This window comes from Ornithorhynchus anatinus, chromosome X4 (genome assembly GCF_004115215.2).
Source record: "Ornithorhynchus anatinus isolate Pmale09 chromosome X4, mOrnAna1.pri.v4, whole genome shotgun sequence".
NCBI classification, from domain to species: Eukaryota; Metazoa; Chordata; class Mammalia; order Monotremata; family Ornithorhynchidae; genus Ornithorhynchus; species Ornithorhynchus anatinus.
The window spans coordinates 4,295,256-4,310,036 of record NC_041752.1 but is presented as its reverse complement, the minus strand read 5'-3'; the positions used below and the strand labels follow the sequence as shown (position 1 = coordinate 4,310,036).

The 14,781-nt window shown below is 51.0% G+C and overlaps 1 protein-coding gene across 3 annotated transcripts in view; it reads right to left on the bottom strand.

Annotated features, from left to right (window-relative positions):
• Positions 1 to 431: 431 nt before the first annotated feature.
• The window catches only part of EXD3 (exonuclease 3'-5' domain containing 3), a 241,239-nt gene continuing 226,889 nt past the window's right edge, over positions 432 to 14,781 (bottom strand). For all 3 annotated transcript variants that reach the window (XM_029054293.2, XM_029054292.2, XM_029054295.2), the window contains one exon: positions 432 to 1,038. In XM_029054293.2, coding sequence (XP_028910126.1) covers positions 740 to 1,038 — 299 coding nt within the window. In that variant the 3' untranslated portion in view covers positions 432 to 739. The remainder of the gene's footprint in view (positions 1,039 to 14,781) is intronic.

Sequence of the window (14,781 nt, the reverse complement as noted above, 5' to 3'; positions counted from 1 at the left end):
GTCCCATTGGGTCCGCCGCACTGGAAAGGGGAGTTGTTTGATTGGGTGGTCGCTTTGTTCGGTTGGGTCGCCATATTGAATGTGGGAGCTGTTTGATTGGATCGCCATACTGAACATGAGAGCTGTTTGACTGGGCTGCCCCACCGAACGTGGAAATCGTTCGATTGGGTCGTTGCGTTGAACCGGGGAGTTGACCGGGTCGCCACGAACGTGGGAGTTGGATTGGGTTGCCGCCCTGAACAAGGAAGTTATTCGATTGGGTCCCCACGCTGAACACCCAGGTGCTGCCCATTGCCCACCTCAGTCCTGAATCAGCCCAGGCAGGTGGGAAATGTTTTTATTGTTCTATCATACTCTCCCAAGGGCTTAGTATAGTGCTTTACACATAGCAGGCGCTCAGTAAGTATGATTGAATGAATGAGGTCCCAACGTAACATTTTCAGAGTTTCCAGGTGTCCATTTTAATGAACGGCTTATGAAAAACAGCATCAACACCCGCCCCGTGAATCCAACACTTGCCCCCATCCTCAAGTCCAACGTGTAAACCCGAAACCAAACCGAATTTCCCTCTCCGGCTTCTCCCGGGGCAACAACTAGAGGGACAGAGGGGCGGCTCTCTTATCCCTCTCCCGGAGGTCCCGTGCGCTTCGACCGACGCCCTCCTCTCCCCGCAGACGGACGCCCGCCAACCCGAGCCCCCTCGACTCAACCGCCAGCGACCCTCTGCTCGTCCCCTCCCTCACAAGATCTCCCGGAACTGGGAGACCAGCCGGCCGAAGTGAGAGCCGTCCCAGAAGACCTTGCCACACCGCGTGCAGCAGTAGAAGTGTGTCAAGTCTTCCCGGTGGAGAAGTTCCTCGGGGATGGCCCAGGCCTGCAGGGACGTCCCGTTGCTAAGGGTCAGCGACTCGGTGTTCAGGTCCGACTCCTCCAACCAGGGGCAGCTGCGGTGGCCGCCGTCGCTCGGAGGCCGGTCGGCCGGGGCTTCCGTCGTGGCCGGGCCCCGATCCTCTTTTCCCGTGGTTTCCGCCGGGCAGCCTGGGAAGACGGGAGACGCCAGTTCATTCAGTCGTATTTTCATTCGGTCGTATTGATTGAGCGCTTACTGTGTGCAGAGCCCTGTACTAAGCGCTTGGAAAGTACAATTCAGCAATGGAGAGAGACAATCCCTACTCAACAACGGGCTCAGAGTCTAGAAGCAGGGAGATTGTCGACAACACAAAACAAGTAGACAGGCATCGATAGCATGGGTCAGGCATCAAAAATAGCCAGTTGTGAGGATTGGGTTTTCGATGATAATTATGGTACTAATTGGGCCAGGAAATAATAATAGTCATCACTGTCATGGAATTTGTTCAGCGCTTACTGTGTGCCAGGCACTGTACTAAGTGCTGGGATGAATATGAGCAAATTGGGTTGGACTCAGTCTCTGTCCCATGTGGGGCTCCCAGCCTTCATCCCCATTTTCCAGATGAGGGAACTGAGGCCCGGAGAAGTGAAGTGACTGATCTAAGGTCACACAGCAGACATGGGGCGGAGCCAGGATCAGAGCCAGGTCTTTCTGACTCCCAGGCCCGGGCTCTATCCCTTAGGCCACTCTGTTTCTAACAGCGTGATTTTTGAGAAACCACGATTTCTGTGGGCTACCCAGAACTGAGGCCCAGAGAAGTGAAGTGATTTGCCCAAGGTCACACAGCAGACATGTGGCAGAGCTGGGATTAGAACCCAGGTCCTCCTGACTCCCTGGTCCGTGCTCTATCCACTAACCCGCGCTGCTTCAGTTGGGAAACATTCCCTGCCTACAAGGAGTTTACGTCTAAAGGTTAAATGAGTTGGACACCATTCATTCCATCGCAGAGCACTGTACTAAGCACCACAATCCGTACAATCCCCACAATCCCTTCCCCACATGGGGCTCAGAGTTTTAGTAATCCAAGTCCATTAAGATTCTGGGAGAAGGATGGGGTGTTATCAATCAGTGAATCAATTAATGATATTTTTGGAGGGCTTACTGTTTGCCAGTAGAGCCCTTTGAGCTTGGGAAAGTAGCAGCGTGGCTCAGCGGAAAGAGCCCGGGCTTGGGAGTCAGAGGTCATGAGTTCGAATCCCGGCTCTGCCACTTGTCAGCTGTGTGACTGTGGGCAAGTCACTTCACTTCTCTGTGCCTCAGTTACCTCATCTGTAAAATGGGGATTAACTGTGAGCCTCATGTGTGACAACCCGATGACCCTGTATCTACCCCAGGGCTTAGAACAGTGCTCTGCACATAGTAAGCGCTTAACAAATACCAACATTATTATTATTACAACAGAGTTGACAGACATGATCCCTGCCCACAAGGACCTTACAGAACACTGTACTAAGCGCTTGGGGGAGTACGCTACAGCAGAACTGGTAGACACAAGCCCCGCCCACAAGGATCTTACAATGTACTGCGTGCAGAGCACTGTTCTAAGCGCCTGGGAGAGCATACTATAACAGAATCGGTAACACGAACCCCTCCCGCAAGGAGCTTACAGTCTACTGTGCGCAGAGTCCTGTACTAAGCGCCTGGGAGACTACAATAGTCGGTAGACCTGATCCCTGCCCACTAGGAGCTTAGAGTCGACAGGAAGAGCTGACGGTCTTCCCGGGGATGGGAAAATCGTGGTGGATGGTCAAGTTGATTAGCTCGGTTTTCACCCCGTTCAGTTTTAAGGTGGAGATATCGCAGATATCCCAGAGGCAGATATCCCAGAGGCAGGAAGTAATAGGGGAGAGAGGCGATTGCCTCATCTCTGGGTAGAAGATAAAGATCTGAGAGTCCATGGGTTTAAGGAGGTGGCGACTGAGAGCTTGGGAGTGAAAGAACTCCCCCAGAGAGGGAAGTTGGTAAGCAGAGCCGAGGGCCCGGTCTCTGCGTAACCTGTGGGAAACTGAGTCATATGCAAAAGAATGGGGCGATCACCTGTAAGGAATTCGGGAGGCTGGAAATATATAGGTTGAGTGACTTGTCCAAACCCGACCCGCCTTCCGGGGCCAGAGGACAGACTGGAACCCAGGATCCACTGTTCTAACCTCGAGGCCATCCCCGGACTGAACTTTCAGACCTCTCCCTGCGGAGCCCTGATGGATAGACGGACTCGAGTTTTATTTTTTAACGGTACTCGTTAAGCAATTCCTATGTGCTGGACTTTCAGATCCATCCATTCATTCATTCAATCGTATTTATTGAACGCTTACTGTGTGCAGAGCACTGTACTAAGCGCGTGGAAAGTAAAATTCAGGATAAAGAGAGACAATCCCTGCCCACAGCGGGCTTACAGTCTAGAGCTGGGGAGACGGACATTAAGAGATGTTATCCCTGGCCTCTAGGAGATTTCAGACAACTGTGTGCAGAGCACTGTAAAAAAGCTCTTTACTGTCTGCAGACCGCTGTACTAAACGCTTGGGAGGTTACAATAGAATTGGTAGATACAAACCCTGTCCTCCAGGAGATTACACCCTACTGTGTGCAGAGCACTGTACAAAAGTTTATTATTAACAATAATAATTATTATTATTATGGTATTTGTTCCATCACTGGGGAACCCGAATGGACAAATGGATGAATAATTAAATAATAATGATGGTATTTGTTAAGCACTTACGCTGTGCCAAGCACTATTATAAGCAATGGGGTAGATACAAGGTAATCAGGTTATCCCACGTGGGGCTGACAGTCTTCATCCCCATTTTACAGATGAGGTAACTGAGGCACAGAGAAGAGGAGTGACTTGCCCAAAGTCACACAGCTGACAAGTGGCGGAGCCGGGATTAGAACCCACAACCTCTGACTCCCAAGCCGCTGCTCTTGCCACTAAGCCATGCTGCTTGACTCCCAGGCCCAGGCTCCTTCCATTAGGCTGCACTGCTTCTCTAGATTAGTTTGGAAAATGTGGATTAAGACTGTGAGCTTAATTATTATCTTGTGATTATCTTGTATCTACCCTAGTGCTTAGTACCGTGTCTGGCACATAGTAAACGCTTAACAAACATCATTATATTATTATTATTATTGTTTCCCCGTGAAGATATTTCTCTGCTTTCCCCCCGCCCATTGAACCACCCCATCCTGGTGGTCTTCCTTCTCCATCCAGGACACAGGGGGTGAGGCTACAAAGTGCTCCTCCAAGAGCCTCCCAGGAGCACTGGGATGGGAGCCAGGAGATCAAGGTCCTAATCCCGGCTCCGCCACTTGTCGGCCGGGTGACCTTGGGCAAGTCACTTCACTTCTCCGTACCTCGGTTCCCTCATCTGTAGAATGGGAATAAAGACTGTGATGTGTGTCCAACCTGAATAGCTTGTATCTACCCCAGTGCTTAGTACAGTGCCTGCACAAAGTAAGCACTTAACAAATACCATGAAAAACAAACAAGAAAACTGATTGAATCTGACTCAGCATGCAGCGGAGGTTTCACCCTGAAGTAAGGGCTTAATAAATATCACAAAGATCATCATCATCTTCCAGATCATTTCCCCTCTAGACTGTGAGTTCGTTGTGGGCAGGGAATGCGTCTGATGTTCTACTGTCCTCTCCCAAGTCCTTAGTAGAGTGCTTTGCACACAGTAAGCGCTCAATAAATACGATCGGACAAATAAATTGAATGAATTTCCCCGCAAGGACGATATTCATTCATTCTTTCTGTCCCTCTCTCTCTCTGTCTCTCTCTCCAGACAGACAGACAGACAGACAGTAGATATTCACAAACGGTTTGCCATTCTCTTTAGACTGGCCCCTTTTAATTGTGGGCTTCAAAGGGTGGAAAAACGCAACATCACTTCAAAGTAACAATTTTTCAATGGGAGCTTGTAAAACTTTTTTTTTTTCCCCCTCCTCTGATGGCATTCTTTGGAAAGTCTTTTGAAGATGCCTGCCCTCCCTGTTGTAGCCTGTTTGAAAAGGCCACTGGAAGCTGAGAAGCAGGGGGTGCCAACTAGACAAACAATCTTAAGGGAAAACAAAAAGTTTCTGTGGAAAGGTCATCTTCTTGTCACTGTCGAACAGAAGAGGGGGTTTTTTTGGGGGGGAAGGGGGAAAGGCTTCTTTAAGGAGGCCCTCTTTTTTTTTTCTTCCTTCTCCCTTTTCTTAAAGAAGAGTAAACACAGCAGCCTTATCTGTGTGAGAGAGTGCAAAAGTACACAGAGCAACTCCAAGACAGAAGCGTCCAGCTCAGGGGAATTCTGGGACTCCCACGGTCACATGACTGTGAACTGGGGCCTCATGGAATGCAAGAGACATGAAAAGAAAAAGGGGCCACACCTTGACTGGAAGGCAAATTGGCATTTCCACCCAACCTCTCTCCTCTCTCTCTCACACACACCCTCATTCTCTCTCACCCTTCCTCTCTTTCTCTCACCCACATTTTCTTCTCACCCACCCTCATCCTCTCTCACCCTCCCCTCTGCTCTCACCCATCCCCTTTCCTCTCTCACCCACCCTCATCCTCTTCTCTCCTCTCTCACCCATCCCCTCTCCTCTCACCCACCCTCATCCTCTGCTCGCACCCATCCTCTCCTCTCTTTCTCTCACTCTCATTTTCTTCTCACCCACCCTCATCCTCTCTCATCCTCTCCTCTGCTCTCACCCATCCTCTCTCCTCTCTTTCTCGCACCCACATTTTCTTCTCACCCACCCTCATCCTCTCTCACCTTCCCCTCTGCTCTCACCCATCCTCTCTCCACTCTTTCTCTCACCCACATTTTCTTCTCACCCACCCTCATCCTCTCTCACCCTTCCCTCTGCTCTCACCATCCCCTCTCCTCTTTCTCTCCCCCACATTTTCTTCTCCCCCACCCTCATCCTCTCATCCTCTCCTCTGCTCTCACCCATCCCTTCTCCTCTCTCTCCTACATTTTCTTCCCTCCCACCCTCATAATAACCATTATGATCATTTGTTAAGTGCTTTACTAAGTGCCAGGCCCTGTACTAAGAAGCAGTGTGGCTTAGTGGAAAGAGCCCGGGCTTGGGAGTCAGAGGCCGAGGATTCTAATCCCAGCTCCGCCACTTGTCTGCTGGGTGACCTTGGGGAAGTCACTTCACTTCTCTGGGCCTCGGCTCCCTCATCTGTGAAATGGGGATGAAACTGGGAGCCCCACGGGGGACAACCTGATTACCTTGAACCTCCCCCAGTGCTTAGAACAGTGCTTGGCACATAGTAAGCGCTTAACAAATACCATCGTTATTATTATTACTAAGTACTGGGGTGGATACAAGTAAATCCGGTTGGGCCTAGTCCCTGTCCTGCATAGGGCTCCCAGTCTTAAACCTCATTTTACAGAAGAGGTAACTGAGGCCCAGAGAAGTGAAGTGACTTGCCTAAGGTCACACAGCAGACAAGTGGCAGGGCTGGGATTAGAACCCATGACCTTCTGACGCTCAGGCCCGGGCTCTATCTGCTACGCCATCTTTCTCATCCTCGCCTCTGCTCTCACCCATCCTCTCTCCTCTCTCTCTCTCACCCACATTTTTTTCTCACCCACCCTCATCCTCTCTCTCCAGCTCCTCTCTCACCCACGCCCTCTCCTCTCTTTCTCACACACATTCTCGTCTCTCACACACCCTCTCCTCTCTCACATACTCTCCTCCGTCGTTATGGTCGATCAATAATCAATCAGTGGTACTTACTGAGCACTGTAAGACGGGCTTGGGAGAGTACAATCTAACAGAGTTATTCGAAACGTTCCCTGCCCACAATGAGCTTACAGTTTAGAGGGGGAGACAGACATGAATATAAACAAAAAATGAATTATGGATGTAATGGATATTATGCATATAATAAAGAAATTATGGATATTCATTCATTAGTATTTATTGAGCCCTTACTGTGTGCAAAGTGCTGTACTAAGCGCTTAATGGTATTTGTTAAGTGCTTACTATGTGCCAGGCACCGAACTAAACTCTGGGGTAGATACAAGATAATCAGGTTGGACACAGTCCATGTCCCACCCGGGGATCACAGTCTTAATCTCCATTTTAATAACAGTAATACTGATGGTATTTCTTATGTGCTTTCGTTGAGCACTGTTCTCAGCGCTGAGCCCTGTTCACTATTACAGACGTGGTAACTGAGGCACAGAGAAGTGAAGTGACTTGCCCAAGGTCACCCAGCAGACAAGCATCTCCACCCCCCCCCTTCCGCTCACACACAGTCTCTCCTCTCACCCTCCCTCTTTCCGCTCTCTCGATCGATCCCTGGTATTTATTGAGCGCTTACCCTGTACTGAGCGCTTGGGAAAGCGCAGAGCGGGTAGTCCCTCTAGACTGCAAGCTCGGTGCGGGCAGGGAACGGGTCTGTTTACTGGTGTACTGCCCTCTCCCAAGCGCTTCGTACGGGGCTCTGCACGCGGTAAGCGCTCAATCCATAGGGTTGGATGAACGGATGACCCCTGCCCTCAAGGAACTTACAGTCTCTCCCTCTTTCTCTCAGCCTCCCTCTGGCACTCTTCACTCCCTCTCCCCCACGCTTTCCTTTCATTCCCAGCTCTCGCACTCCTCTCCCAAACCCTCATTCCCTTTCGCTTTCACAGGCCGCCCACCTCTCCCACACACCCTGAGTTCCCCGACACAATCCCCCCCCCACACACCCTCTCTTACGCCCGCCCGCCTTTCCCCCTTCCTCCCCTTCCATTCTCTCCCAGGCTCCTCTCACACGCCCTCCTCCCTTCATACATTACCAGTTCGGTCATAGATCAATGTGACAAGCCAAAGAAAGGACAGTCAGTTGAAAGTGGCTGTCTGACAGGTGAACCTGTTGGAGGCTTTTGTTCTCGGAATGTTCCCGGGAACGGATTGCGCCGATTTCTGCGGGATGTTCGACCTGACAAGCCTTCTAGAGAGCCTTCTAGAAAGGGAAGAGCCAGGGCGGGTGCTGTCGAGCTTGGGACGGCCGAGGGAGCCTGTGAATTCACCTTCCCGCTCAATCCATCGGTGATAATAATAGTAATACCGGTATTTCTTAAGCGCTTACTATGTGCCAGATACTGTCCTAAGCATCGGGGTGGATACAAGCTACTCAGGCCGGACACAGTCCCCGTCCCTCCTGGGCTCACACTCTTATCCCCAATTTACAGATGGGGGAACTGAGGCCCGGAGAAGTGAAGTGACTTCCCCAAGGTCACACAGCTGACAAGTGGCGGGGTCGGAATTAGAACCCACGACCTCTGACTCCAAGCCCGGGCTCTTGCCCCTAGGCCCTGCTGCTTCCCCCAGTACTTTCCCAAGTGCTCTCCCAGTCCCTGTCTCACGGTTTAAGGAGGAGGGAGAGTAAGCATTGAATTCCCCCACTGCTTCTCTACTTATTATGGCATTTATCGAGTGCTCACTGTTTGCAGAGCACTGTGCTCAGAGCTGGGGAGAGTACCGAAGAGTTAGCAGACATGATTCCTACTCCCAAGGAGCTTACGGAATCCTGAACTGAGCACTTGGAAGAGTGCAACTGAGTAGAATTGAGTAAGCAATTGTAAGCAGCGTGACTTAGTGGCAAGAGCCCGGGCTTGGGAGTCAGAGGTCGTGGGTTCTAATCCCGGCTCTGCCACTTGTCAGCTGTGTGGCTTCGGGCAAGTCACTTCACCTTTCTGGGCCTCAGTTCCCTCGTCTGTCAAATGGGGAATTAAGACTGCGGGCCTCACGTGGGACAACCTGATCACCTTGTATATACCCCAACACTTAGAACAGTGCTTGGCACATAGTAGGTGCTTAACAAATATCATCATTATCATGATTATTATTATTATTAATAAGTAGGCTCTATCCTTGCCCTTGAGGAGATGCCAGTCTGCTGTGTGCAGAGCACTGGGCTGAGCACTTGGGAAAGCACAACGGAGTAAGTAGACATGATCCCCGCCACCAAAGAGCTTATAGTCCTATGGGGGTGATTCTAATATTTCCAGACCGTAAACCCGACTTCTAGATTATAAGCCCATTGTGGGCAGGGATTGTCTCTCTTTATTTCTCAACTCTTCTTTCCAAGTGCTTAGTACAGTGCTCTGCATACAGTAAGCGCTCAATAAATACGATTGAAGGAATGAATCAAAGAGACACATTCCCTGCCCACAATGAGTTGACACGGATATTTACAGTGGGAGCCCCATGTGGGACAGGGATTGGGTCCAAAGTGGTTATCTTCTATCTACCCCAATGCTTAGGTCAGTAAGTGCTTAACAAGTACCATAATCATAATTATTCTTATTAATAAAATATTGATGGTAAAATGCCAAATTCAGAAGCCGTGTCATCCCTTAGACCCTGATTTCAGAGAAGGGGAGCTTCCTCCCCAGCCTGTCATGGAGACTGTAAGCACTCTGTGGGCAGGGAATGTGTCTGCTTATTGTTGTATTGTCCTCTCCCAAACACTTAGTACAGTGCTCTGCACACAGTAAGCGTACTTATTGAACCAACAGTTGAATGAATGTACTCTGTGGCATTGTTCCATTAGTGGCCAGTAGCTAGGCCACCCCCTGGAGGGTTTTTGAACTCTTCCCTCACTAGGAGTGATAAAAGAGGTACCCAATAATAAAAATAATAATAATAGGGGTATTTGTTAAGCGCTTACTGTGTGCCAAGCACTGTTCTAAGAGCTGGGGTAGATACAAGATGTGTTGGACACAGTCCCTGTCTCAGAGGGGGCTCACACGCTTCAACCTCATTTTCCAGATGAGGTAACTAGAGCACAGAGAACTGGAGACTTGCCCAACGTCACACATCAGGATTAGAACCCAGGTCCTCTGACTCCCAAGCCCATGCTCTTGTCACTAGACCACGCTGCTTCCCGGGGAAAGCGCTGATTGTGAGGATCTGGTACAAGAGAGAAAACAGTGTCCCACCCTACTATTTTGTATCTATCCTAGCGCTTAATACAGGGCCTGGCACATAGTAAGCGCCATAACACACACACACACACACACACACGGAACCTTCTTGGAGTAAAAAAGTCCCCTGCAAAAAAACCTTTCCTTAGTGAGTTTCTTTGATAAGGGAAGGGAGGAACATTTGAAATGTGAGACCCTGGAGCCACCTGGCTATCTCTTGGTTACAGATATTCTAGATAAGAAGGGGACAAAAGAGCAGAATTAGGTAAGGGGGCATCTGTGTAGAAGGGCGTCAGCCTGGAGAAGCCAGCGATGGGAAGAAAGCCCCTTTCCCCCCTCCGTTAGGGTAGGTTAAGTTGGCAGAATTGGGCAGGGAAAGGTGATCGCAGAGGAAGAGAACAGGGAAAATTCCTCCACTGCCCGCTTGCTTTGAGAATTCCAAAGGCAAAGAGAATTCCAGCTGTTTTCCTTCCTCGCTTTTCCCTCTCCTGGGTCACGGCCAAGCACAATTCTCTCCGGAGTTCATTTTCCAGACTCCACCAAGAACCGGGGGGAGTTTCGTTGATTGCTTCGCCGGGAAGTCCCCAAGACTCGCTCAGGGAGTGTTTTAATAATAATAATAATGATAATGATGATGATGATGATGATGGTATTTGTTAAGCACTTACTATGTGCCGAGCACTGTTCTAAGCACTGGGGGAGATACAGGGTCATCAGGTTGTCCCACGTGAGGCTCACGGTTAATCCCCATTTTACAGATGAGGTAACTGAGGCACAGAGAAGTGAGGTGACTTGCTCACAGTCACACAGCTGACAAGTGGCAGAGCAGGGAGTCGAACCCATGACCTCTGACTCCAAAGCCCAAGCTCTTTCCACTGAGCTACGCTAATCAGGTTGTCCCACGTGGGGCTCACAGTCTTAATCCCCATTTTACAGATGAGGGAACCGAGGCACAGAGAAGTGAAGTGACTTGCCTAAGGTCACACAGCAGACAGGTGGGAGAGCCGGGATTAGAACCCTGGTCCTCTGAACTCCAAGCCCGGGCTCTTTCCACCATCCCACGCCGCTTCTCTCTTGAAATGTCGGTCTCCCCCTCTAGGCTGTCGGTCGCCTGTGGGCAGAGAACATGTCCACCGACTCTCTTCTACCTGTCTGCTGTGTGACCGTGGGCAAGTCACTTCACTTCTCTGGGCTTCGGTTACCTTGTCTGTAAAATGGGGATTGAGATCTCGAGCCCTTCGTGGGACAGGGACTGTGTCCAACCCGATTTGCGGGTATCCACCCCGGCGTTCAGTAGAGTGCCCGGCACACAGTAAGTGCTTAACAAATACCACCGTTATTATTGTTACTCTCCCAAGCACTTAGTACAGTGTTCTGCTCAAAGTACACACTATTAATTGATGGATTCACACTACAATGAATTGCTAAGGAGCCCAGTTCAAATGAGGCCTCAAAGCCAGAACTGTGGCGCTGTGGCGACGCGAACAAATCCCTGGAGTTCCAAGCCTTCCCGGAATGCCCCGCGGCCCCAGAAACCTCACGGAAAGGAAATGGACATCCTCGGAACCCCAATTTGTCAGAAATGCCAATGCCTGGAAGTCGCACCCACCGTACACCGACCAGCCATTGGTAAAGAGGAGAAGAGCGACTTTGCTTGACCTGGTCCCGAGAGGGCTCAGGTGCAGCCGGGGAAACTGAGGGACACTTCAGCAGCCGTCTGGCAGGCCCGGGGAGTCTGCTACCTTCAGCGTCAGGGAGTGGCTACAGCCCGGGCCTGGGAGTCAGAAGGTCATGGGTTCTAATCCCACTTCTCTGCTGTGTGAACTTGGGCCAGGCACTTTGTTTCTCTGGGCCTCAGTTACCTCATCCGGAAAAGGGGGATTGAGACTGTGAGCCCCACATGGGACGGGGGCTGTGTCCAAGTTGATTTGCTTGTAGCCACCCCAGCGCTTAGTAGGGTCCCTGGCACAGAATAAGCACTTGATAAATACCATCACCATCATCATCGTCATCAGTGGAAAGCTGGCTGCACCCCGTTTTTGGGGGGGAATAAACGATGATAATAATAATAATAATGCTATTTGGTAGGTGCTTACTATGTGCCAAGCGCTGTTCTAAGCCCTGGGGTAGATGCAAAGTAATCAGGTTGTCCCACGTAGGACTCACAGTCTTAATCCCCATTTTACAGATGAAGTAACTTAGGCACAGAGAAGTTAAATGGCTGGCCCAAGGACACACAGCAGACGAGCGGCGGAGCCGTGATTAGAACCCACGTCCGATGGTGTCCCCAACCCCCATCTCGTGAGGGTGCCATTTCATTCTGTCCGGCTTCACCTGGACCGTAAGCTCGTTGTGGGCCGGGAATGTATCCGTTCTATTGTTCTACAGTCCCCTTCCGAACGCTCAGTCCAGTGCTCTGCACCCAGTAGGCGCTCAATAAATACGAAGTTCCAAAACCAGATAGTGACTAATGTTAGGCCCAGGGGAGTAGCTGGCTTAGTTAGAAGAGGGTGGAGAAGGTGCCCGAAGGTGCCCGCATTCCCATTTCCCGCCGCTCTTTCCCGGCCCCCCCAGCTTCGCTGGGCACGGCTCCGCGGACGGGCTGAGACTGGGCCGGGTGAGGGGGGTCGGCGGAAGACCCCGGGGAAGGGGCGGCCCTCCCGCCGTCCCATCCGAGGCTGCCGCGGGTGGTCCCGGCCATTTCGGCTCGCCCGAGTTCCGATTTCCCGGAGGCCTCGTGGGTAGACCACCAGGACGGGGCTCCCGTGCGATTGGTCCGGGTGGGGGAAACGTTTCCTGGCAAATCTCTGCAAGCCCAAACAGCCTGGGCGGGAAATGTGCACAAAACCCTGGGAAACCTGGAACAGCCCTAGGTTAAAAATTCAAATGAGTTATTATACAACGATTAATTGTCCTGTTAATAACACACAAGCACAGCCGTAAAAAAAAAAAAAAGAAAGAAAAAAATATCCAAGCGGGTTAGGAGGTGCAGTGGGAGAGCTTGGCGCCTTTGGCTTGGGATGGGAGGGGTCCAAACGTTGGCGGGCTCCGGGCTAGACCCCTGCGGAAAATGGCGGCCTTAGGACGTGACGACCTTCGCTGTCCTGGGTTCCCTGGGGACTGCCAGGCCCGGGCTGGGTTTGGAGGTCATTCATGCATCCAGTCGTACTTATTGAGCGCTTACTGTGGGCAGAGAACTGTACTAAGCGCTTGGGAAAGTACCGTACAACAAATAGCCAGGCGCATTCCCTGCCCACAAGGAGCTTACGGTCTAGGGGTCGCTAGATTGCTTATTGTTCTACCATCCTTGTGGATGGAGCGCTGGGAGTCAGAGGGTCATGGGTTCTAATCCCGGGCTCTGCCATTTGTCTGCTGCGAGACCTTGGGCAAGTCGCTTCCCCTCTCGGGGCCTCGGTTACCTCATCTGTCAAATGGGGTTTAAGAGCATGAGCCTTATATGGGACAGAGACCGTGATCAATCTAACTTGTATCTACCCCAGCGCTTAGAACAGTCCAGGGCACATAGTAAAGTGCTTAACGGGTACCATAATTATTCATTATCATTAGTATTTCACTTCTCTGGGCCTCAGTTGCCTCATCTGGAAAATGGGGATTGAGACCAGGAGCCCCACGTGGGACAGGGACTGAATCCAACCCGACTGGCTTGTATCTACCCCAGTGCTTAGTACAGTGTCTGGCACAGAGTAAGCGCTTAGCCAATGCCACAACTATTCGTAGTAGTACAGTGTTTTCCACACACCATGGCTTAGTGGAAAGAGCCCGGGCTTGGGAGTCAGAGGTTGTGGGTTCTAATCCCAGCTCCGCCACTTGGCAGCTGTGTGACTTGGGGCAAGTCACTTCACCTCTCTGTTCCCTCATCTGGAAAATGGGGATGAAGACCGCGAGCCCCACGTGGGACAACCCTGATAGCCTTGTTGCTATCCCAGAGCTTAGAACAGTGCTCGGCACATAGTAAGCGTTTAACAGATGCCATCATCATTATTATTATCAATACAGGCTCAATAAATACGATCGAATAAATGAATGAACGGGTCTGCAGTGCCGATCTCCCCTCGGGCCCAGGGATTATGTTGCTGACTCACAATCCTGACCCTCCACGAGGACCTTCTCCCGTCAGCTCCGGGATGTGGGTCCCGGAGGCCGGAAGGCGGAGACGTAATCATCACGATAATATTGTGATATGTGTTCAGCGCTTACTATGTGCCAGGCCCTGTTCTAAGCACTGGGGTAGACAGAAGCCTATCAGTTTGGATCCTATTCCTGTCCCACAGAGGGCTCACAGTCTTAATCCCCATTTTCCAGATGAGGGAACTGAGGCCCAGAGAAGTGAAGTCATAATAACAATAACGAATAATGCTGGTACCTTTTAAACGTTTACTATGTGCCAAGCACTGTACTAAGCCCTGGGGTAGATATAAACTAATCGGATTGGACCTAATCCCTGTCCCACATGGGGCTCGAAGTCTAATAATAATAATAATGCTGATGGTATTTGTTAAGTGCTTACTACGTGCCAAGCACTGTTCTAAGCGATGGGGCAGATACAGGGTCATCAGCTTGTCCCCCGTGGGGCTCACGGTCTCAATCCCCATTTTCCAGATGAGGGAACTGAGGCCCAGAGAAGTCAAGTGACTCGTCCAAGGTCCCACAGCAGACAAGGGGCAGAGCCGGGATTAGAACCCAGGTCCTTCTGACTCCCGAGCCCGGGCTCGATCCACTGCTATTCACTCGATCTACGCTGCTTCCCCAGCCATGAGGGTAGACGTCACGGAGGCACCTGTCGGACTGTTTATCACAATGTTAGAGGCAAGAGCCTGGGCTGGGCCATTGCTCTGATACAGTGACGACCACGACCGTTGGTCCTAAAGAACTGCGAGCTCTTCTGAGATGCCAGAACGGCCATCGTTCCTACCTGACGCGTCATGGGGCCGG